This window comes from Dermochelys coriacea, chromosome 5, assembly GCF_009764565.3.
Source record: "Dermochelys coriacea isolate rDerCor1 chromosome 5, rDerCor1.pri.v4, whole genome shotgun sequence".
Taxonomy (NCBI): Eukaryota; Metazoa; Chordata; order Testudines; family Dermochelyidae; genus Dermochelys; species Dermochelys coriacea.
The window spans coordinates 88,184,865-88,208,136 of record NC_050072.1 but is presented as its reverse complement, the minus strand read 5'-3'; the positions used below and the strand labels follow the sequence as shown (position 1 = coordinate 88,208,136).

Genomic DNA, 23,272 nt, shown 5'->3' with positions numbered 1-23,272 from the left:
TCTTTATGCAAATTTCAACATTGCTTATTACCATTACTGGCATGCAATCTTTTCCTGAATTAAAATAATCAATTGTTTAAAAATTCCTATTATCATCATTATAGACATGTGGAGAGATAATAAGCTGTAGAGTTATTTTTAATATTTCCTCTCCCCCACCCCCCAGGAATTAGCATTCCGTATCAGCTGGTATAGATAATGGAGAAGAGGGATCACATTACAGACAGAGAGAAATGGTGTGTTCTCGTGGACAGGGCCCGGAGCTAAAATTCAGGAGACCTCGGTTCCATGCTCAACTCTGTTGCTGACCTAGTGGGGGTCTTTGGGAAAATCTCTGTTTCACTGATTGCCCTCTCCTTTATCTGTCTTATCTATTTGAACTGTAAGCTCCTTTGGGCAAGAACTGACTCCTACTATGTGTCTACCCAGTACCTAACAACTTTAAGCGGGGTCTCTAGGCATTACTGTAATACAAATATTTTTGTATAAAAAGGAATCACATAATCTCCAGTGAGAACATTGCCAAATATTAGCTTCTTAATAGTCTAATAGGACAGTAACTGATTTCCCTTTCCCAGATGGAATAAGATAAGATGCTCAAATTCTACAATTAAGGGATTCATATAAGTACTTGCAGATTTAGGACTTATTCTGCAATGCATAGGCATTCAAGTAGTTTGTTTCCTGGGATATTTGTCAGTAGTTTGAAATGTACATATTTGAATGTATGTCACAAAAGGGAAAAAAAGATTGCTTTGGAAATCTTCAGGTATAATATTCACATGAACAAGGATTACTCACATGAACAAGAGTTCCAGGACCGGACCCTTGGAATGGATCATTGATCCAAATATAATAGTTGACATGACACATTTCTGCATAGAAATCCTTTTTCTGTTACCTGCAGTGATGTCACTCTGTGCTTTTCCTGGTTTATAGATGCTCATTTTAACTTTCCCATCACTCAGATAAAGGAGGAGACTACATGAAGTCTGGTGTAGTTTAGTGGACAACAGAAGTCCCTCCTTGTTCCAAGTGCGAAATTGAAAACTGATGGACACTTCATCTTGTCCTGATGTGCCAGGCAATGCTAGATAGCTACTGGAGCTCAGAAAAGTGACAGGAACAATCTGTGGCTCTGAACAAGAGAAGGACATGTTGCCCTGAAAATAAATAAAATAAATGCAGCATTAGGGAATGTTCTGAGAAAAACAGTTCATTCCACATGTAGTTGCATGAAGTTATGTGTGGATACCACACCACCTACAGTACATCATGACAATGAACAAAGGCTAATGTTCATATTCATTTTGGATTTTTAGTCCAAAATTCAGGTAGGACTATGAATACATAAGAATATCAGACATCAAAAGAAACATTCACTAGGTTTTCATCAGAGCACAGAAGCCAATTCCCTCCTAGGCAAGCATAGGGTAGATAGAGACCTGTAGCAAATAAGGTAAGATGCTGGGTCATACACATGACAGAATGACAACCCAGGGAGTACACAAACCTATTCTGTTTCTGTTTTATTTTGGACTCAGCATCTAGGAGCTTCAAAAGCTTAGTAGGACTTCCATATGCCAGATAAAATTCCAATGGTAGCAAGAGCCTGCTATGAGGTTTAAAGGAAATTAAATGCTTACAGGGAGGAAGAGGTGTTGCAGAAGGGCTGGTTAGTGCTATATAGTGTTCCATATTTGGTTCTTGAGAAAGTCAGTTTATTGGACTGAAAAACAATCTTTCCAATCAATCTGTCTGGATTCTGCACTGAACTCACTCTGGTGGGTGGGGAAATGCAGATATAATTGTAATTCACCCAAATAAGAAACACAATTTTAGTAAACAGATGATGTCATTGCACATTAAGCAATGGGGCTCTTTGTCTGGCTTGTTGGAGAAGATGACTAGAGAGCCAAAGAGTTATCTGCTAATGGAGGCAGCTCCATATCAGCATCCCCACACTGACCCATCCCCCACCACAGGTGACCAGAAGAGAAGAAGACTATTTATGCCAACATCTGTGCAGTAAAAGCTCTCTTTTCAGCTGCACCAGGCTGAGCAGCACCCAAATAAGAAACATAAATTTGGTAACGCAAAAGGCAATGTACCCAGTTGGCAAACAGGGATCTTATAGTACACACACAGTTATAACAAGTGCTACAAGATATGTGCATCAGAATAGCAACAGCAGATTTCCACAGATCTGTGACAGAGCTAGTTAGTGAACATTTTATGACTCTTGATACTCATACAATACGGACTATACGATCTAAATACTTGCTGGTATCTTTCAAGCTATATCTATAATGGCTAACAGAATTTTTTTCCAAACAATTAAACAACATTTTTTTTCTGGTTGACACAAACGACCTTTTGATTTTCTAAGGTACATAGAACTATGCCCTACCAGTGGAGGGCTGTAACATCTCTTTAAGAAAATATACATCCCCAAATCAGTAACATATGTTTTCTTATGAAGAATCCAGAGTGAAACTGGAACACACACTTGCTTTTGGCCTGGGCAACAATACATTATGTCTAGACAGCAACTAGAGACCCATGGCTGGTCTGTGCACGCCGACTTTGGCTCAGAGGGCTTGGGCTGCTGCATGTTTCATTGCTGTGTAGATATCTGGATCCTGCAAGGTGAGAGGGTTCCAGAGCTCAGGCTCCAGTCTGAGCTGGAAGTCTACACAGCAATGAAACAGCCCTGCAGCCGCAGCCCACGTCAGCTGGGATGGGCCAGCTGTGGATTTTTCTTTGCTGTGTAGACATACCATAAGTTTCTCTATTCTGTTTTTTACTGTTAGTGGGGTTGGGGGAGGAAGCTCTCTGTTTATGAATGCAACCACAGAAATATGAATAGTAAACTGAATTGCCAACAGTGAAAAAGCAATCAGACTAATAAAACTTGTTAAAAGCTAAAAGCGTTACCATCTGCAGAGTCTCCTTTCACATCATTTGGATAGCTGCCTAATACCATATCAAACTAGCACACTGCCTATTTAACAGGAATTCTGTGGTAGCACAGATTTTCTGACAGTTTTACAACCCGAAGACACTTCCTAAATATTTTTCAACCAAAGTAATACAGCAGTTTAAATTATTTGAGATTAAGTTGATGTAATTTCTGATCTCTTGTTCAATATTTCTGTAACTACATCTTACTAGTTCCCATGAAGAGGTGATCAGAAAGGATATTACATAGTTATTTCTTCTTTTTATCATTTTTATTGAACTTTTGAAATGTTTTCAGAACAGGTTCATGCAACAAGTAAAACAAATTAAAGCAGGGAAGTGCTCAAACATTCCAATTTATGGAAGAGATAGATGAACTGGCCTGATTGTTTAGCCATATTTTGGCTCCCAACTCAAAGAAAAACATTTTGAGGTTGGAAAAGTCATTTATTTATTATAGTTATTTTCTTTTTCAATTCTTTGCTTCTGTCTAACATTGGAAATTCCAAAAACCTCAAAAAAAAACCCCAAAAAACCCCCAGTGCTTGTTTGATATTGCCCTGAGAAGCAGCAGTAATTATAGCAACCCTTGCAAGGAAGCGTGCAGTAGTGAGTTTTGCAGTCCAAATTTCTGGATGCTAGAGACTTGGATAGGTCAGATAAGTTATTGAAACCAAACCCCTAACTGGTTGGGGTTTGTCCAGTCACAGCTCTTGGTTGTACCAGGGCAAATTGATTAAAACATACCAGGCTAAATTATATCTCTCCATATACAAGGCAGTATAAGATGGGGAAAACCATGCAAATGTCCAAGTGCTGCAGAAGTAGCCTATGTGAGACAAAATGTTCCTGCGTGCTGGTGAGGAATAGTGCATTTGCTATTTGCTTTTCTTTTCTTTTTTTTTTTAAAGCACCTTCTGGAATTTGCTAGAAGGCACAGCTGGTGAGGACATGGCCACAACACTGCTGTACTCAGATAAGTGTCTCTACAATTCTATGTGATAGAAGCAGCACTGTCTGGCCTCAGCATTCCCAGAGCACAAGTACCCAAATTCTGTCTGTCTCTAGGAAAAAAGAACTGAGGATGGAAACCCTCAACCTGCTAAAATTCACATGGAAGCAGCCATATTGTAGCCCACATTTCTTGATGTAGACTGTGATTTGATGTTCTATGTATCAAAGGTTGCGAAGCTTTGGGTTATTATTATGGGACCCTTGAGTGTGACTTTTTTTTCCAGTAGGAATCGCTTACCATAATGTAGATCTGAGGTTTATGTCTCTTTGCCAGATCAATAATGTTTACTCCATTGTAATAAACGTTTTCAAAACACCCATGAAAGTTCTTGAGTGGTAAAGTCCCTGATTTTACAGCCACTGGGATCCCTCCAAAGCTGAGCTTAGAAAGAGAAGAGAAATCAATAATACTATTAAGTAATTTTCTGAAACTTTGCTTGCAAAGCCGATTATAAATTTGAACAACAGTATAGCAGCAGCAGACAGAAATTGGCCAATTGTGAATCAATCTATTTTTTTAGCTCTTTGCTGTCATCAAATCCATTAGTTTAAAATATAGGTTTACAAAATGTATAAAAGTATATAAGAGTATCTATGCATTAAAAAATAATTTGACCTTAGAATCTGTATTTTAATGAAGAGGCTCTTCAGGAGTTTTAGGTAAAAAAAACCAACCAAACAAAAAAAAACATGCCAAGAAAATGTATCTTACTTTCATAACTCAGAAAACCTTTAAATGTTTGAAGTAAATGGCATATATAGCATACAGCAGGAGTTCTCAAACGTTTTCATCGTGTGAATTATATTTTAATATAGAGATTATTTCTTGGACCAGTTTATCCTTCCATTTTTGATCTTATCACATCCTTGTAACAACTACAGCAATCATTTACATGGAAAAGTAATGTTAGAAACATGTTTATGCATTTTTAGCCATCTTAATGAAAAAAAGTATTTTATCCTTTGAGGAAAGATTTAATCACACTGTCTGCTACAACTCTTCATTTTGGGCTAGATCCTACATGGTGATGACCACTCTGGCTTTGATCCAACGAACTTCAGCATGCATAGGCTTAGCTTTAAGCATCTGAATGGTCCAGTTGAAGTAATAGGATACTCAGCGCTTAAATTTAAGTATGTGCTTAAGCACCTTGCTGGATTTAGGCCAGAGTGTTCAGCACTTAACAGGATCAAAGCCCTTTATCTCCCCCATTCATCTGTTTTGTTTCTTTCAATTGAAAATAGGAGGGGAGTCAGCATTATGTCACCAGCCAGCACTCCACAAACAATCAGCAACTGCTCCAGGGAACAGAGTTTGGAAATTTCTGCAGTACATTATACACACTCCTTTAGAGAAACCTGTAACATGCAGAAATGAGAAAGATGTGTGGAAGATGTGAGACTCAGATGCTTGTTCATTGTACAATTTCTAGATTTGTCGTAAATGGAACTTTAAAACTAAACATTTCAGAGATGGACCTTGTCAGGTGGATTTTCTTTGACCACACCTTGTAGTGTGATCTTTGGGATGGGGGGGCCATACCTCCTCATATGTTTGTACAGGATTTTGGATGTTACTAGAAACCACCATAAAAATAATAATGAATATAGAAGCATAAAGATGATCTGTTGACACAGTTGTGCCAGTATTGACACAAACTGTGACCGTATAGATCATTGTTACAACCAGGGTCCTATGGTTGCACTAGTTCTTCTACAGAGGAGGCCAAGTGGGTGTCTATGGAAAGGTTATAGTTTGCTGGTTATGATTATGCTGTCTGTATATGTGTATCATTTTTGTATTTGAAGTTATGAATATTGGCTATATATTAGTTTGATTCTAAGTAGCATCAGTGAAGCATTTGGTCAGCTTCTTGAGAATGGGCACATACTGAGAATAGTCCTATCAAGAAACACTTAACTGCCAATGGACTTTGGGAGATGCCAATCCACATCTGAGCTTTCCTGGGAACGTTCAAACTAACATGTAAACAATGGCATTGGCCTGCAAAATGCTGAATCATCCATAGACATGTGATTTACCCAGGTGGCTACAGACTCCATCTTGTTGCTGTGATTTTGCTGTGGTTTCCGCCCACAAGAGAGAGAATATAAAAGGCCCAGAAAACCCCTCCGTTTTGTCTTCAGCTGGCTCAAAAGATAGCCTCTCCACCCCAAAGAGATGCCTGAAAGAAACTGGAACAAAGGACGGTAACTACAGGGGTGTGACTGATTGTGACCTAGACCCAGACTAGGAAGGAGTCTAGTTTGTGAAAGAAGCTCATTGGAACATCTCTGAGAGTGAGATTTACCTGCATTTAGTTTCCTATTATATTAGGCTTAGACTTGTGTGTTTTTGTTTTATTTTGCTTGGTAGTTTACTTTGTTCTGTCTGTTATTACTTGGAACCACTTAAATCCTATTTTTATATTTAATAAAATAACTTTTTGCTTATTATTTAACCCAGAGCAAGTAATTAATTCCTGGGGGAGCAAACAGCTGTGCATATCTCTCTACCAGTGTTATAGAGTGCAAACAATTTATGCGTTTACCCTGTATAAGCTTTATACAGAGTAAAACAGATTTATTTGGGGTTTGAATCCCATTGAGAACTGGGTATCAGGGTGCTAGAGACACAGCAGTGTCCTGTAAGGTTTTGCAGAAGTATGGTAACAAGACATTTCTCTGATCCATTCCTTCCAAATATAAACTTCATCGAAAGTCTGAATTACTACAAAATCCCTAAACAGTTCTGTTCCCTTCACTTATTTCATTGCATTTACATAACAAAAGTAATAAATGTAATAAATGAAAGGCAATTTTCACACCTCATAATCAAGGTCCAAATAATTGAATTCACCCTTTGCATGAAAATGATGACTGTGTTTATCCACCGTAAAGTTTACTTGATTGTTAAAGTGTTCAATGAGGACTGAATGCCAGTGCTGATCATCCAAAAGGCTGCCCAGGGTAATATTAATTTGGCCATTAGCAGAATGAATTTTAGCATCACCTTGAGATGAGAAAAAGAACAAACTGTGAGAATAATTTCCTAAAACAATATGGATATTTAAACAGGCTACTAGTTTATGGAATGCAATAGTTAAAATAAGCTTAATAAACAGGAACTTTTGACACAACATCAAATGGGTGCTGCAAGACTGTACACCCGATAGCCATTACCTAAATTAATGAATAAAGAAAGTTTTCCTTTTACTAATTGCAATGTGATGTGATCTCCATTCTGTCCTCCTCTGTGCAGTAGAATCCCATCGCTTTGCATTGTTTTAAACTTCAGAGAAATCACATCTTTCAGGGCACTCATGGATTTTTGATTGAATCTGTAGAGCAGGCAACTTTTCCCATCAAAATAAGCCACCTCAGACCCTAGCAATAAAGAAATTAAAGATAACTTGTAATCCTATGTTTAGACAACAAGGGTTTTATTTTGCTTCACAGTGCGTGGATGAAGTGTGAAGGAAGCCTTCCCTTCCCCATCCCACTACATACCAACTCAGGACCCCGTTAAAGTGGCACTCCTTGTTCTTCAAAGTGCCAGGACTTCTCCCGACTTGCACCATTGCTAGCACTAGATTCCTCAGAGTGAGTGGCTCAGAGGGGGCATAGCCTTTAAACACTTCTGTTACTTAAAGTATACTCTGAAGCTTGCAAAAAGATAGCACTGCAGCCTTGTGATCTGGAAGTTTTGGGCCTCATTCTGATCTCATAGTATTCTGACACCAGTGTAATTCTATTAAGTTCAATGTAATTGTTCCTGCTGTATACCAGCGTGAGAGGAGCATCAAGCCCATTACATCTTACTGAGTGAGGGTCAGGACTTTCAAGCTACCCCGAGGTGGACAATAGCTTTAAGACACTATTAAGAGCAATCTGGTTATATATTCATTTAAATTAATATTAGTTCATTTTATTCTGGAAAATGAATAAAGTTGATATTAGGAAAGAAAACCCATTAATTATGAGGTAGTTAGTCTGCCCTTGTTCTCTTCTCACCTAGTGTAATTCCATTGACATCAAAAGAAATACTCATTTTCTACACCAGATGTAGAATACAGTGTCAGTAGGGAGATTCATGTTTTTATGGTTTTTTTCAGTTATTTTGTTTTCCATTTATAGTCTCAATGACTTATTATAATAAGTGCAAAAAGAAAAGGAGTACTTGTGGCACCTTAGAGACTAACAAATTTATTAGAGCATAAGCTTTCGTGAGCTACAGCTCACTTCATCAGATGCATTATTGCAGCTGTGTGACAGCTGCCCCAATGCAGTCTACTTTCTGTCTTGTGACAATTTTTATCTAGTCTTTTTCAAGGTCACATACATTCACTTCATCTGAAAAAAAGTGATTTTAGACCACTAAGATATAAAAGAATATCTGTCAAAATCAGTTGCATGTTGAACAAAAAAGACACGAAGGAACTGATACCACCGAGAAAAGCTCTTAGAATATTCACACCTCATAAGTAAAGAAGAAAAAGGTAATTGTCCTTGAAAGATACATTTGTGAAATAAATTAAGATGTAAAGGGCACCCAATAAAATATTAAGTTACTTTTCAACTGACTGACTCACTGACTTCTTCCAAGTCAATGGAATCACATTATCTATTTACTAACGTTATTTAATTTGACCAAAAAAAATTGCTCCACATTGTGGCATAAAAATGAACTCAATTCAAATTATCTATAGTATTTAAAGTTAGCCATTTGTTTTCACCACTCAAAAATCTTTGTCAATTTAAGGCAGCTATGTTTTGAGAATGTAGCTTGTTGATTTTCTCCTCATCTTATTAATGTACTTAGTTCTTATGAAAAATTCATTTACCAAGTGCACAATGAATATGCATTACATTCTGCCTAAAAAGCATGTTCATTTGACTATTGTCCTTTGTTATTCCACTGAATAAATGTTGAAAGTAAAAACACAAATCCATGGCAAATACAAATGATGTGCTTTTATGTTTATCAGATTGCAATAAACACGTAGGAGTGTCAATCAGACAGGGCTTTTCTTTTTAAAGCTTTCACAAATATAACAATGCAGTTAAAACACTCATTAGACATAACCTTAACAGGCACTGACAATGGTGTGCTTTCATAATTGGTAACACATATATATTGGTATTAGCTGTTGAGCAAGTTGAGCAACAGAGGAAGAATAATAAATATATTCCTGTTCTCCAAAATCACTTCACTATTCACAATGAGCTTAACCCTGTAGTACTTCCTCAGTCCTTACTCAGGAAAAAAATACCCTTTAATATGAAAGAATGAAGACTGTGAAAAGAATGGTTTCAGAGTAGCAGCCATGTTAGTCTGTATCCGCAAAAAGAAAAGGAGTGCTTATGGTACCTTAGAGACTAACAAATTTATTTGAGCATAAGCTTTTGTGAGCTACAGCTCACTTCATGAGAGTGTGAAGTCTCTAAGGTGCCACAAGTACTCCTTTTCTTTTTGTGAAAAGAATGTAACTATTGATCAGAGAAATTATTATCATTCTTGTGCATCTACCATTTTTACCGTTAATGCATTCCCACCAGAGTGAGAGTGGGAGGAAGAGGAAGAGAGAGAGAGAGGACAAAATGCATACTGGCCATCAAGGTAGAAGTTTATGATTCTAATTAACAAAGAGTGTTACTACTTTTTTCCCCTTTACTATAGCCATTAACTCATATTTCAGTGAGTTTGTTACCTGAATATCAATCTCAGTAGGTTTCCTCTTCTGCCCTCCAAGTAAAAATGTTATAAGAAAGGTAAATGAAAAGGCCGATTCACTTTGTGACTGAAAATCTTTTAATTATCATTTTTCACAAAGTGAAAACACAGGTATGTTTTCAGAATTATTTAGTCTAAAACTTAGCTATACCCCTGAAGATACACAAATCACAAAATACAGCAGAGCTGTCTTAAATCACAGAATGCTGCAGCTCCCTGCATGCCACAGAATCAAATTTTTCAGTGGTTCTCAACCAGAAAGTAGAGAAGTTTTAGATAAAGCTAGTCAAAGTATTAGTTGCAAACAACAGGTTTGAGTTTTGCAAATTTGTTTATTGTTTGAAATTGTTCAATGAACACTCCATAGAAACAAATTTCAAACTCTATTCACTGCATGTATTCCTTAATCGTTATCACTTTAGTCACATGTATTGTTACTGGTTGGATAACTGTCACTGTTAAAGAGGAGGAAATGAAGATCAAGTCACAAGGCCTCTGTTTCTTTTAGGAAGAGAGGACAGGAACAGTTTATGGAGTTAGGCAGAGCTAGGTTTGCCAATTGAATCAGGCTTTGCATGAAACAAAACTGCTGGAAAAATTAGGTTACTGTAAAATCATAGATAATGGGCCACATTTAAAACTATAGTTTTGTCATCACATTTGCACAGAATTCTTGCAAGTGTATGTATTATCCTAGCTGTCCACAAATTGTGGACAGACCTTTGTCCAGCTTACTTTAATTGTTCCAGTGATTTAGTGAAGCCCTAGTATAAGGGGGTCGTCACAAAGTCTTTGCTGCAATCACTTAACAGTATTAGTGCCAGGGCTCTGGCCTGGAGGTTTGGGGATCATGATGTTATGTTGCTGTTCAGCATTGTCTCCCATCTTAATTAATGTGTCTACCAGGAACATTTCTTGAATTTACTAGTGTCCATTTTTTAAATTCTGTCTTTATAGAGCACAGCCATTGTCACAAACCCATTAGAAATTGTAACAAAAGTGTACGTATCTGGTCCCATTTAGGAAAGGGATAGTTGGATCCCTGTAATGGCCTCCAAGTCAGTGAAACATTTCAACACATCTGTCCTTCTGTTGTGTGAAATGTGAATTGTTTGTAGCTGCATTTACTGGTCACCCGCAGATGGACTGAGCAAGAGAGGTAGTAGTTGAGGGGAAAAAGGAGTCTGCCAAAGAGACATATTTAGGTTCCATGGAGCTGCCAGGGGAAAAGTCTAACACTGACACTGGCAGCAGAGCTTCATCCTCACAATCAGACATTTCAGCTACTGACAAACCACAGGAAACTGCTGCAGAGATGTATCTGTCTAATTTGCACACTTTGAATAGAAAGAACAAGCAGCCAGGGGCTGAGAGGCATTATTTTTTGTAAATACAGAGGATGTGTTGCCCAACCACAGCATGATGCAGATGAGGTCAATATATCTGGGGAAGAGTATTCATCTGCAGCCGAGAAAGAAAAAAAAATGCCAGTTACACTTAAGAAGGTTGAAATGGAGAAACTTTACAGAGGCAGCAGGAAAAAAAAACAGAACATGGAGGACAATACTATGGAGGGACTCTTATTATTAATATATAATTTCAAAACTTATTATTGCTATTTGTATTGAAGCAGTGCATTTGAGGCCAAGCAGGTCAGGGCCCCTTTGTACTGGGCATTGTAGAGAAAATGACAGTCCCTGTCCAAAGGAACTTATACTCTAAAACATGCTGTGTGGAAAATTGACAACAACTGCATTACTTATATGGATATCTTTTCTGGAGATCATTTACTTCAGTTTGCTGATAAGCTGTAGCCAACACACCATGAGAGATATCGAGGATACTAGCTATCAGTACTTGGGAGCTGTCATTTGGATAATAGATAATATACCAGACAATTTAGAATTAGTGCTAGCTATAATACAGTATATGTTTCCCCCAAAATATCATTGCTGTTGCATATGATTATATGGAAGATGTACTTAGGGGTGTCTGGCCTTCTCTGAAATCCAGTGTAGAAATTGTAGAGAGGGGATCAGCTGGGCTACAGTAAGATTTTTGACCAAAATTAAACCTATTGCTGTGCAAAAATGAATGCAATGGGTGGCTTTTGATTTCATGTACCTGGAACAGCATTATACTGCATGGAAGAGAAAGATCTGAGACCTTACAAAAGAAACTACTATTCCCACTTCCCCACACATACCCACAGACATAGAAACATGATTAATCAGTAGACTTTTCTTACTAACACAATCTGGGGGCCTTTCGGATGTTCTCTTTAAATAAGTGAAAGTGATTTTTTTTTTGCATAGAAGTGTAAGTGTCCATGCTACAGAATTCAACAACTAAATATTCTGTGGTTTCATGTTGTGAGCTGCATGTGCTCTCAGGCTTTGGAGTACCTCTGAAAAGAGGAGATGAAGAACAAATATATTGGGCATCATAGGTGACATTTGCTCATCTGTAGAGCGCCAGCCCAAGGCTTATGCCACACCTAAATTCCACTTGTAGGGCTAAAGTGAGACTTAAGTGGTGTATAGATCCTATGTTGGCCCTCCCAGCAGGGACAGATTTAATCCTTTTTAGATGGTTAGCTCTTCAAAGCAGGGATATTGTCTGCATATCTGTGCATAAAGCACCCATATTACCATACTCCCTCCATTCACTGTATAAATCACAATTGCTATAGGAGGTAGAAATCATGCCAGTGAGGGTTGAAAGAGTGATTTAAATGGATCTACACTTATTTATACCAGTGGAGGTTTTTACTTATTAATGCAACAGTCCATCTTGAATGAGTTGCTACCGTGGAATGTTATACATGTCTCCAGAGTGTCAAGACAAAACAACATCCTGTAACTCAGTTATTAGCTAGCAGTACTGATCAAAAAATGAATAAGTCACATCCCTTTAACCAAGAACCATCAGAGTGATATTCAAAATGGCAAATAGTGGCATACTATTTTTATTACTTATGTATTTCCGCAATGTTTAATGGTGATGGGCCAAATCCTACTCTTAAATACATTGGTGTAAATGTAGAGTAACTCCACTGAGTTCAACAGAATCACTCCAGATTTCATGTGGTTGTAGTATTTGGGAAAATATAACTCTAATTGAGAAGTAAATATTCTATGAAAAAGAGAATATGTTAACACTGAATGTTGCATAATATGATATATATATGATTTCCAGAGTGGGAATGGAACTATAACAAGGGAATGGAGAATTAACATAAGGCTGTAACTGGGGAATGTACAATGTAATTTAATGACTGAGGAATCATTATTTTGGGCATTATTTCAGAATCTATAGAAGGTGGAGGTGTTCGGCACTTTGCAGCATACAGAAAGAGAATATTTGATTATAAGGATTGATGTAAAAGATGTATTGTCATGAGTTTTAGACAGTTGCATTAATTCTGATTAATGATGCCATTGCAATAGTCAGGTGGGTATAGTTGATCCCAAATGAGCACTAGTAAAACTCTACCTCATATCATACCATCATATACTGTGTAAATACCATGTATGTTATTTATAAACTATTTTAAAAATGCTTTAGATTGTCATTTTAAAAATGGTATTGGAGCTATTGCATTCATATGTTCAAAGCAAGGATTGTACAGCAGTGTTAAAATGACAGAAGAAGTGGAAAATCCCAACTACAGTGGATAAATGTTGTTTTTTATGTGAAGACTGAGCTTTTCTTTTTCTTTAAGGTAACTGTGTCTCTGATTTTAAAAAAAATCCTACAGTTGTTTTTCTTTTTAATGTATTCTCCCATCTTTCACAGTATAGGAGCACAAATGCTGCCTGGTTCCTTGTAATTTACCCATTGCTCCTGTTTTTCCTGAGTTGGGAGATGGTGTGTTAATACTTGATTAGAACTTATTTATATTAATAACATTTCAAATTTATTACATTTATTTAAATTTATAAAGTGAAGTTTCAACGCCAAACATATTGTGTGTGAGACTCTTACGTTCCAATAACTACTTGCCCATAAGGCTGAAAATTAATTGCAATATACACACACACACACACACACACCATATAAAAAAGGTAATTTCACTCAAAATAAATTTAGGTTTAAGAAACAGAGCAATAATTCTAAACTAGACATTAAAATCAACAAAATATCAAATAATATATAATAATGTTTTGCAGTTCTGTGGGACGACCAATTAATCATTTAAGCCTAATAATATCCTTGTTAAGCAGGATAGCAGTATTAAAACAGACTTATGGACATGTAAATTGAGGCACAGAGAAGCCAATAGATGTGTCCAAGGTAACAAAGTGAGTCAGTAGCAGAGCCAGAAATAGAATCTAATTGTCGCAACTCCTAGCTTGGAGCTGCTACTTCATTTTACACAGGACACTATCGCCTTATCTATGGTTATGGGTTACTTTAACTAATTATCCACTCCAAGGTGAGTGTTCTCACCTACTTTCATCTGTAAGAGTTCAGCCCCACAATTAACTACAGTAGCGAGGTTATCAATAGAAGGGGGAACCACATAGTTAAAGTTAAGATTTTGTTAGAGTTATTTTTAGTAAAAGTCAAGGACAGGTTACTGGCAATAAACAAAAATTCACGGAAGTCCGTGATCTGTCTGTGACTTTTACTAAAAAGATGGGGAGGGGACTCACAGAGGGACTGAGGCCCGAACCCCTATGGTGAGGGAAGAGAGCCCAAGCCCTGATGTGGGAAGTGGTGGGGTCCAGCAACTGGCACCATGGTGGCTGATAGTTCTGGGGCTACCATCGTGGCTGACAGCTGTGGCCCCTGCTGCAGCCCCAGTGGTTCAGAGCTCTGGGGTCCCTGCCCCTCGAGGTGGCAGACGGCTCCGGGTCTCCACCATCCCAGGGGCTGGGACCTCCAGGTGCCTGTAGCAGCTGGGAGCTCTGGATTCTCCCACTGCCCGCAGTACCTTGGAGCTCCAGGGCTGATGGCTGGGAGCTCTGGGTCCCCTTGCTGTCTGCCTAGTGTTGCCAACGTTCTACTCTCATGAAACCGAACACCCCTTGTCCTGCCCCCTGCCTCACTCCATCACCCCTCCCTCTGTTGCTCGCTTTCCCCACCCTCACTCACTCGCTCATTTTCATCAGGCTGGCTCAGGCGGTTGGGGTGTGGGAGGGGGCTCCTGGCTGGGCAGAGGGTTGGGGTATGGGGGTGAGGGCTCCGGCTGGGGGTGCAGACTCTGGGGTGGTGCTTGGATGAGGGGTTTGGGGTGTAGGAGGGTGCTCTGGGCTGGGACCTAGGGGCTTGGAAGGCAGGGGGGGATCAGGGCTGTGGCAGGGGCATGGGGCAGTGTGAGGGCTCCAGCTTGGGGTGTAGGCTCTGGTGTGGGGCTGGGGATGAGGAGTTTGGGGTGCAGGAGGGTGCTCCAGATTGAGACCGAGGGATTCGGAGGTCAGGGTGGGGATCAGGGCTGGGGAATGGGGTCGGGGCTTGGGCGGGGGTCAGGGGTATAGGCTCCAGGTAGCGCTTACCTCAGCAGCACCCAGAAGCAGTGGTATTTTTCCCTTCCGGCTCCCAAATCCTCTGCATGCTGCCCCATCTGCAGAAGCCACCCCCACATCTCCCTTTGGCCACGGTTCCCAGCGAATGGGAGCTGCGGAACCTCTGCTAGAGGTGGGAGCAGCGTACGGAGCCCCCTGGCTGCCCCTATGTGTAGGAGCTGCAGGAGGAACATGCCGCTGCTTACGGGAGCCACGTGGACCCATGGAAAAGAGCCTGCCTTAGCCCCACTGTGCCGCCTACCGTTCTTCTAATGGCCCAGTCAGCGGTGCTGACTGGACCTGCCAGGGTCCCTTTTTGACCAGGCGTTCTGGTCGAAAACCAGACACCTGGAAACCCTATGCCCATGGTGGCTGAGAGTTCCTGGTCCCTCTGCTACCTATGGTGGCTCCAAGCTTCAGGGCCCCCACCAGCTGACAGCTCTGGCCCCGCTGCCTGGGGCTCCAGTGGAAAATGTCACACAGGTCTCTGAAAGTCACGGAATCCGTGAATTCTGTGACCTCCATGACATAATCTTATCCCTACCCACAGTGCACAACAGACTATAGTGATCTTTCTACAATATTTATTTGTATTAGCCAACCAAACAAAAATACACACATTGCAATCTGTTAAAGGAGAGAGAGCAAAAGCAAAACAGTACACGTAGTATTTGCATTATTCACAGCATGCCTTGCAGAAAAAACCTCAAGTGTTTGTCAACATCCTTACCATCATCAGCACCACTAGTGGTTGTCATTATGGTGTCTCCCCCACCATAGCATGTAGGCCAGGATACAGCTGTTGTAATGTGTTATGCTTACAACAACTGGGGTTCAACTCCTTTTTCTTATTTGAACATTTACACCTCACTACTTTTGGGGGGCCCTATTTTTCCTTTGTTATTTTCCTTTTACTTATTAACATTTCATAGAATCATAGAAGGTTAGGTTTGGAAGAGACCTCAGGAGGTCATCTAGTTCAACCTCCTGCTCAAAGCAGGACCAATCCCAACTAAATCATCCTAGCCAGGGCTTTATCAAGCCAGGCCTTAAAAACCTCTAAGGATAGAGATTCAACCACCTTGTAACCCATTCCAGTGCTTCACCACCATCCTAGTGAAATATTTATGTCACATTATCACCATAGTAACAGATAAGAAAGTCTAACATTTCACCCCAGCTATCAACAGTAATCTTGTGGTGTCTATTGAACTTTCATTGACATTATTAGTCAACACTCACCGATATTTTCAAAACATCAGAAGATCATTAACATAGATACAAAGTCAGCAGGTTTATTAATTTACTTATCCTAAATTTTCTTATCTTATTTATCCTAAATCCTAAAGCCTAATTTGGCTAAGCTAAAGCTATATTATAATTATATTATATTATATATACGCTAAGCTATATTTTACAGCCTGAGCCCTGTAGGCCTTATTATAACATTAATTCTTATTTTTTTTATGTTTTTATATTTTATTTTAAGAAATAGGATTTATTTGGTAGTGTGATCACCCACGGGAGGCTTAGGAGGTGTTGAAATCCTAGTGAAGAGTATGAAGACAGCGTGGAACTCTCTTGGAGCTAGAATTGCAGGCTGTCCACAGACTCGGGGAAAACAAGGACCCCTCGACAGTTTGTGCCCAGTTTGAGTTGGGGACATGGAGTCTCCTGAGCCCTGTCCTAAGGCTATCTTAATCTCTCTCACTCTCTCTGTTTCCAGGGCCTCCAAGGAAGAGAAATGGACAAGAAGAAGGACGCCTTGAAGAAACAGCAAACCAATAGGAGTAAAGAAAGCAAGTCACTGAAGGTGGAGGAGAAGGGAAGGGACTCTGGACAGAGTGAGCACCCAATAGCAAAGGCTTAGGTTACATGAGACTAATGAGCCTTTTAATACCTTGAGCAGTGAGACCTCCCTGTAATTAGGGTTCAGGTCTGTGCTCTTTTGGGCTTTGGGCATTCTGCTCCTTGAGCTAGCTAGTGAGAGTGACTCCCCTGTAATTAGGGTTCAAGTCACGGTCCTGTCACTTACGGGGATGTTGAGCTCCTTGGAACCCTGAGCAGTGTGACCTCCTTGTAATTCAGGGTAAGGTCTCTGCCTCTTGCCCTTTTGGCATTATGCCCTGTTGGCAGTCTAGTCAGTTTGACAACCCTGTAACGAGGGTTCATGTCACGAGTCTCTCTCTCTTTTATGGGACAGATCGAGGCCTTTGGTACCTTGAGCTGTGTGGCCTCCCTGTAACTCAGGGTAACGTCTCTGTCCTTCAGCCTCTTGGTATTAGACCCCTGTAGCCAGCTAATATTAATACACCATTAATGGACAGTCCTGTAATTCAGGTGCAGGTTGAATCCCTCTCGTTTAGAAAGGCTATCTTTGTGCCATTGGTACTGTGATTGGCTTGTAATTTGGGTGCAGGTCTCCACCCTCTTGCCCTTTTGGCTTTGTGGTCCATTAGCAGTCTAGCTGGTGTGACCCCCCTGTAACTAGGGTGTAGGTTGCACCTCTCTTATGATGGGGTCTTTAGAGCCAGTTTCATTCCTTGGCCCATGTGACCACCCTGTAATCAGGTCTCTCCCCTTTTGTCTGTTGCAGTTACTCTCTTTTGTTCAGCTAGTCCGAGTGACTCCCCTTAATTAGGGTAAGAGTTGCCATACTCTTGCTTAGGTGGGGGACGTATCTTTGAGCTGTTTGACCACCCTGTAATGAGGGTTCAGATTGGCTCTTTTGGCCTTTTGATATTATGCTCTTGTGGCTGCCTAGTGAAAGGGACTCCCCTGTAATGAGGGTGTAAGTCACATGGCTATGGTTTATGGGGGATATTAGGCTCTTTGGAATGCTGAGCAGTGAGACCTCCCTGTAATGAGGGCTCAGGTTTCTGTTGGCAGTCCAGTCAGCGTGACAACCCTGTAATGAGGGTGCATGTAATGATTTTCTCTCTTTTGTGGGACATATTGAGGCCTTTGCTGCCTTAACTTGTGTGACCCCCCTGTAATTGAGGTTTCCTCCCTCATTGATCTACATGGAGGATTGGGGCATTTTAGTAATTTGGGCAGTGTGACCTCCCTGTACCTAGGGATCGAGTCCCTGCTCTTTAGTCTCTTGACATGATGCTACCATAGCCCGCTGGTCAGAATGAGCATCCTGTACATAAGATACAAGTCTCATCAGTTACTATTTATCATGTCCCCTCCCCACTCAAATAAACTATGTCAAGATTAGCCCATTACACTCTTTGCCATCTTGACTGGGATTATTCATCCAAACTTCATGATTCTACCCCACTTTGTTGTTGGAGACAAAAGATTTTTGCAGCAGTTTTAGAAGAAGAGATTCCTTTGGCAGTTTGGCATCCATCAGTGTAAGTGTTCTTTTTGTCATTGCTCTTGTGATATATGTCCACTATTTCACACTGTTCTTAGTGATCTTGCTGAATTTTGTATTAATAATTTTGAACTATGCTGTGTATGAGTTCTCATGTGGAAATTTGGAGATCTTGATTTTGGATTAGGATTTTCTTGGGAATATTCCTCTGTTGTTTATCTTTCTTGGAACTGTGCTAATTTAAATAGCTCATCAGAGTTATTTCCCCTAAATTATATTGTAGTCATTATTTATAATTTCCCTCTTAAATGCTGGGCAAAGTTCTTGCTAAACACTGCTTTGATGTTGCCTGTGATTTGTATAGCTATGAATCATGGTTTCACCCCAGTTTTGCTTTCCAGAGATTGAGTCCATTTTAGGTAATTTGAAAAATCTTGAGTTTATTTGAATACATTGATATGTGTACAATCCTATTGTCCTTTGATTTCTTACTGCTTTTAAACATTGTTTCTGGGTTTTGTTTTGAGAATTTTAAACTTCTTTGGAGTTTTGCTGAAAATTATTTTGCATACTCTTTCCAGCCTCATAGGGACAACTGGACAATAAGGAAGTCCCCAACTAAAAAGTAAGAAAAAAGAATGAAAAGGAACTATGGAAAAGTAGACGGGAAACACATGCTGAGAGCATAATTATTGGAAATCCCAGTAATTATGAGATACTTCTAGCACAAATCATACAATAATCTTATAACAAAGCCCGATGCTACCTCTGTCCACATATTTATTCAAGTGACACTATCATAGGACCTAATCACATTAGCCACACCATCAGGGGCTCTTTCACGTGAACATCTACCAATGTGATATATGCCATCATGTGCCAGCAATGCCCCTCTTTCATGTACATTGGCCAAACTGGACAGTCTCTATGCAAAAGAATAAATGGGCACAAATCTGACATCAGGAATCATAACATTCAAAAACTGGTAGGAGAACACTTCAACCTCTCTGGCCACTCAGTAAAAGACTTAAGGGTGGCAATTCTGCAACAGAAAAGCTTCAAAAACAGACTCCAATGAGAAACTGCTGAGCTTGAATTAATATGCAAACTAAATACCATTAACTTGGGTTTGAATAGAGACTGGGAGTGGTTGGGTCATTACACATATTAAATCTATTTCCACATATTAAGTATTCTCACACCTTCTTGTCAACTGTCTAAATGGGCCATCTTGATTAGCATTACAAAAGTTTTTTTTCTCCTGCTGATAATAGCTCATGTTAATTAATTAGCCTCTTATAGTTTGTATGGCAACTTCCACCTTCTCTGTGTATATATATATATATATATATATATATATATATCTTCTTACTATGTGTTCCATTCTGTGCATACGATGAAGTGGGCTGTAGCCCATGAAAGCTTATGCTCTAATAAATTTGTTAGTCTCTAAGGTACCACAAGTACTCCTGTTCTTTTTGCGGATACAGACTAACACGGCTGCTACTCTGAAAATAATCTCACACAGTGAGTAAAACTTAAACAAACTTAGTTCCTTACAGGAGTTCCTAAAGCAATATTAAGTATTCCTTTTATACCTCATAATAAATATAGTTAAAAAACCCTTTTATTTTTCTCTTCAGGTTTATAACAACATCCATCACTGTAGCATCTAAATGCATTGGAAGGATAAATTCAACAAAGTGACTGGCATCTCTCACCTATTAAATGCTGTTAAAAGGCAGTAGTATATAACAAACTGAATCTCAATTCACTAGTCATATGAAAAGAAAATTGTTGATGAACCACAACACTGAAGTTTCCTGCTGCATCCTTTCACTGTTTCTATAACTACATTTATACACTGATAATACTATCTAATAGCATGTGTAAAGGTCTTAGCAATCAGCCTAGAAATCACACTTTGTGCATCATACATTCACATTCTGGTTAAAAAGCAGGACAGGGTGTTTGGATTTAATTTATTAAAGTTAACCTTTACCATTTCTTCATAACCATTTTGATGTCATTATTTAGGAATCTGGGCTTTAAGTTTTGCAAATCATTTTGACATTCTTAATCTATTAGCTGTAGCAAGGTGTTCAAAGCTCAAGAACCATTTGGAAAGGATATAAGAAAGAACTAAGATGCCTTGAGGCAACCCTACAAAGACCACGAAAGAACTTACATATTGCCATTTTACACACTATTTACACTTCTCCCTTCTCTCAGCCCATAAGAAAAACTTCTTTTAATACCAGAACAGTGCCATAGTTACATGACGTGGAATTCAACTAAATTTCTACCTATTTTGAGATGCTGGCCAACTAGAAATTGTCAGCAGAACTGGAAAATTTCCATCTAAATGTTGATTTCATCTTGATACGTAACAAAACATTTCAAATGTATATTTTGTCAAGGTGACTACTTGGTTTTAGATTAAATGGAACTTAAAAGTGAGAAGAGGATGCTGGCAGATAGAGTCCTGTGGTTTGCTCATGAACAGCAGGAGAGAAAAAAGGACAACCTGTCGCAAGACCCATTGAAGAAAAGACCAGAGACAAAGAAGGAGAACCAGTGGAGAAAAGTAACACAAACAACTAAGGAAGACAAAGTCATGGAAGAGTTACAGTGTCCAGCAGGTGGCTTATAACCAAGTATAACAGTACTACTGATATCTGAAACATGCTTGTAACATCTATTAATCACATAATAATGATGCACAAACTATTTATAAATGTACCCTTAATATAAACAATGACCTTGAAGTATTATTGATTTATGGGGGAGTTCAAAAATTTCTGAAGAGAAAATGCTTTCTGTGTAGCCAAGATCAATAATTTCCTAGGGGCCTTATGAGTCCAAAGTAGTGGATATTTTTCTTTCTGAAGAGAGAGCTACATTTATGAGGAAAGTATGTAACAGTAGCAAATGGGAGTTTGCAGTGAATTTGCATCCATCTACTTGATACGATTGAGCATAGGATGTAAAGAGCTGGATAGTAAGGAAAACATTGCTAAATAATGCAGAAATAGATAACATCTATGCATAAAATATTATTGATTTTAATATTCAGATAATTAAGCTAACAAATCTACTTCCATTTGCAATTTAGGTAAAAAAAGGCAATGATTGATAGCCATTTCATTCAGACAATTAAGCAAATACTTACTATATGTGCAGCCGTATACCTCAATACGCATTCCAATTCTACCATTGGGATTCCAGTCCAAGATGACAAAACGGAGAAATCTTGCTTTGATGGAATGTTGAAGCTTATTGTGCACAACACTGTCTGCATTTGTGTTTCCTGAAAAAGCCTAGAAGAAAACAAAAACGGATCAACAATACCCATACTGCATATAAAAGTAAACAGAAGCATTATTGGCCTACTTTTCATTTTAGGGCCTTACCTTACAAACACTTATGGATGTGAGTAAAATTTGGGTAGCCCCATTGAATTCCATGGAAATACTCACATAAGTAAACTCACTAAGATGCTTAAGTGTTTTCAGAATCAAAAACTTAGTAATGTATCTATCCATCCAACTATTTATTTCGTGCTCATTTGAGTGCCTTCAATCTTTCACAGTTTAAATAAGTGAAACTGTTGCAGTTTTTTTGTTTGTTTTTTTTAAATCCCCTAAGAACTCTATGTTGTTATATCCCTATGTATCAGGGTATTATGCCATCTAAAGTTCCCTGTATATATCACGGATAGGTTATTATTGTGCTCTTCTCTACCTCAAAGGGAGTTTAAAATCCAATACCTTGTTGTACTTTGGCTGTGAACTGTAGGAAAACCCAAGAATTACTGTTTCTAGAGAGAAAGCTCATCGTGCGAATAGCACTCTAGGTTGCCAGCTACTGGAGACACCTTTTTATAATAAAAAAAGGAGTACTTGTGGTACCTTAGAGACTAACAAATAAATTTGTTAGTCTCTAAGGCCTGGTCTACACTAGGCGTTGAGATCGAATTTAGCAGCGTTAAATCGATTTAACCCTGTACCCGTCCACATGACGAAGCCCTTTTTTTTTCGACTTAAAGGGCTCTTAAAATCGATTTCCTTACTCCACCTGACAAGGGGATTAGCACTGAAATCGGTTTTGCTGGGTCGAATTTGGGGTACTGTGGATGCAATTAGACAGTATTGGCCGCCGGGAGCTATCCCAGAGTGCTCCATTGTGACCACTCTGGACAGCATTCTCAACTCAGATGCACTGACCAGGTAGACAGGAAAAGGCCCGCGAACTTTTGAATTTCAATTTCCTGTTTGGCCAGTGTGGCAAGCTGCAGGTGACCATGCAGAGCTCATCAGCAGAGGTGACCATGCAGAGCTCATCAGCAGAGGTGACCATGATGGAGTCCCAGAATCGCAAAAGAGCTCCAGCATGGACCGAACGGGAGGTATGGGATCTGATCGCTGTATGGGGAGAGGAATCTGTGCTATCAGAACTACGTTCCAGTTTTTGAAATGCCAAAACATTTGTGAAAATCTCCCAGGGCATGAAGGACAGAGGCCATACCAGGGACCCGAAGCAGTGCCGCGTGAAACTTAAGGAGCTGAGGCAAGCCTATCAGAAAACCAAATAAGCGAACGGCCGCTCCAGGTCAGAGCTCTAAACATGCTGCTTCTATGAGGAGCTGCATGCCATTTTAGGGGGTTCAGCCATCATTACCCCAGCCATGTTGTTTGACTCCTTCAATGGAGACAGAGGCAACACAGA

General features: G+C 39.4%; 1 protein-coding gene across 1 annotated transcript in view; it reads right to left on the bottom strand.

Moving 5' to 3' along the window:
• Window positions 1–23,272, bottom strand: part of LOC119856113 (contactin-associated protein-like 4) — a 317,632-nt gene that overhangs the window by 101,286 nt on the left and 193,074 nt on the right. Inside the window, exons 4-8 of the mRNA XM_038403253.2 lie at window positions 21,717–21,864; window positions 7,159–7,362; window positions 6,804–6,988; window positions 4,214–4,357; window positions 902–1,163 (exon numbers count right to left, since the gene is read on the bottom strand). Of these exons, the coding sequence (XP_038259181.1) occupies window positions 902–1,163; window positions 4,214–4,357; window positions 6,804–6,988; window positions 7,159–7,362; window positions 21,717–21,864 (943 nt within the window). The remainder of the gene's footprint in view (window positions 1–901; window positions 1,164–4,213; window positions 4,358–6,803; window positions 6,989–7,158; window positions 7,363–21,716; window positions 21,865–23,272) is intronic.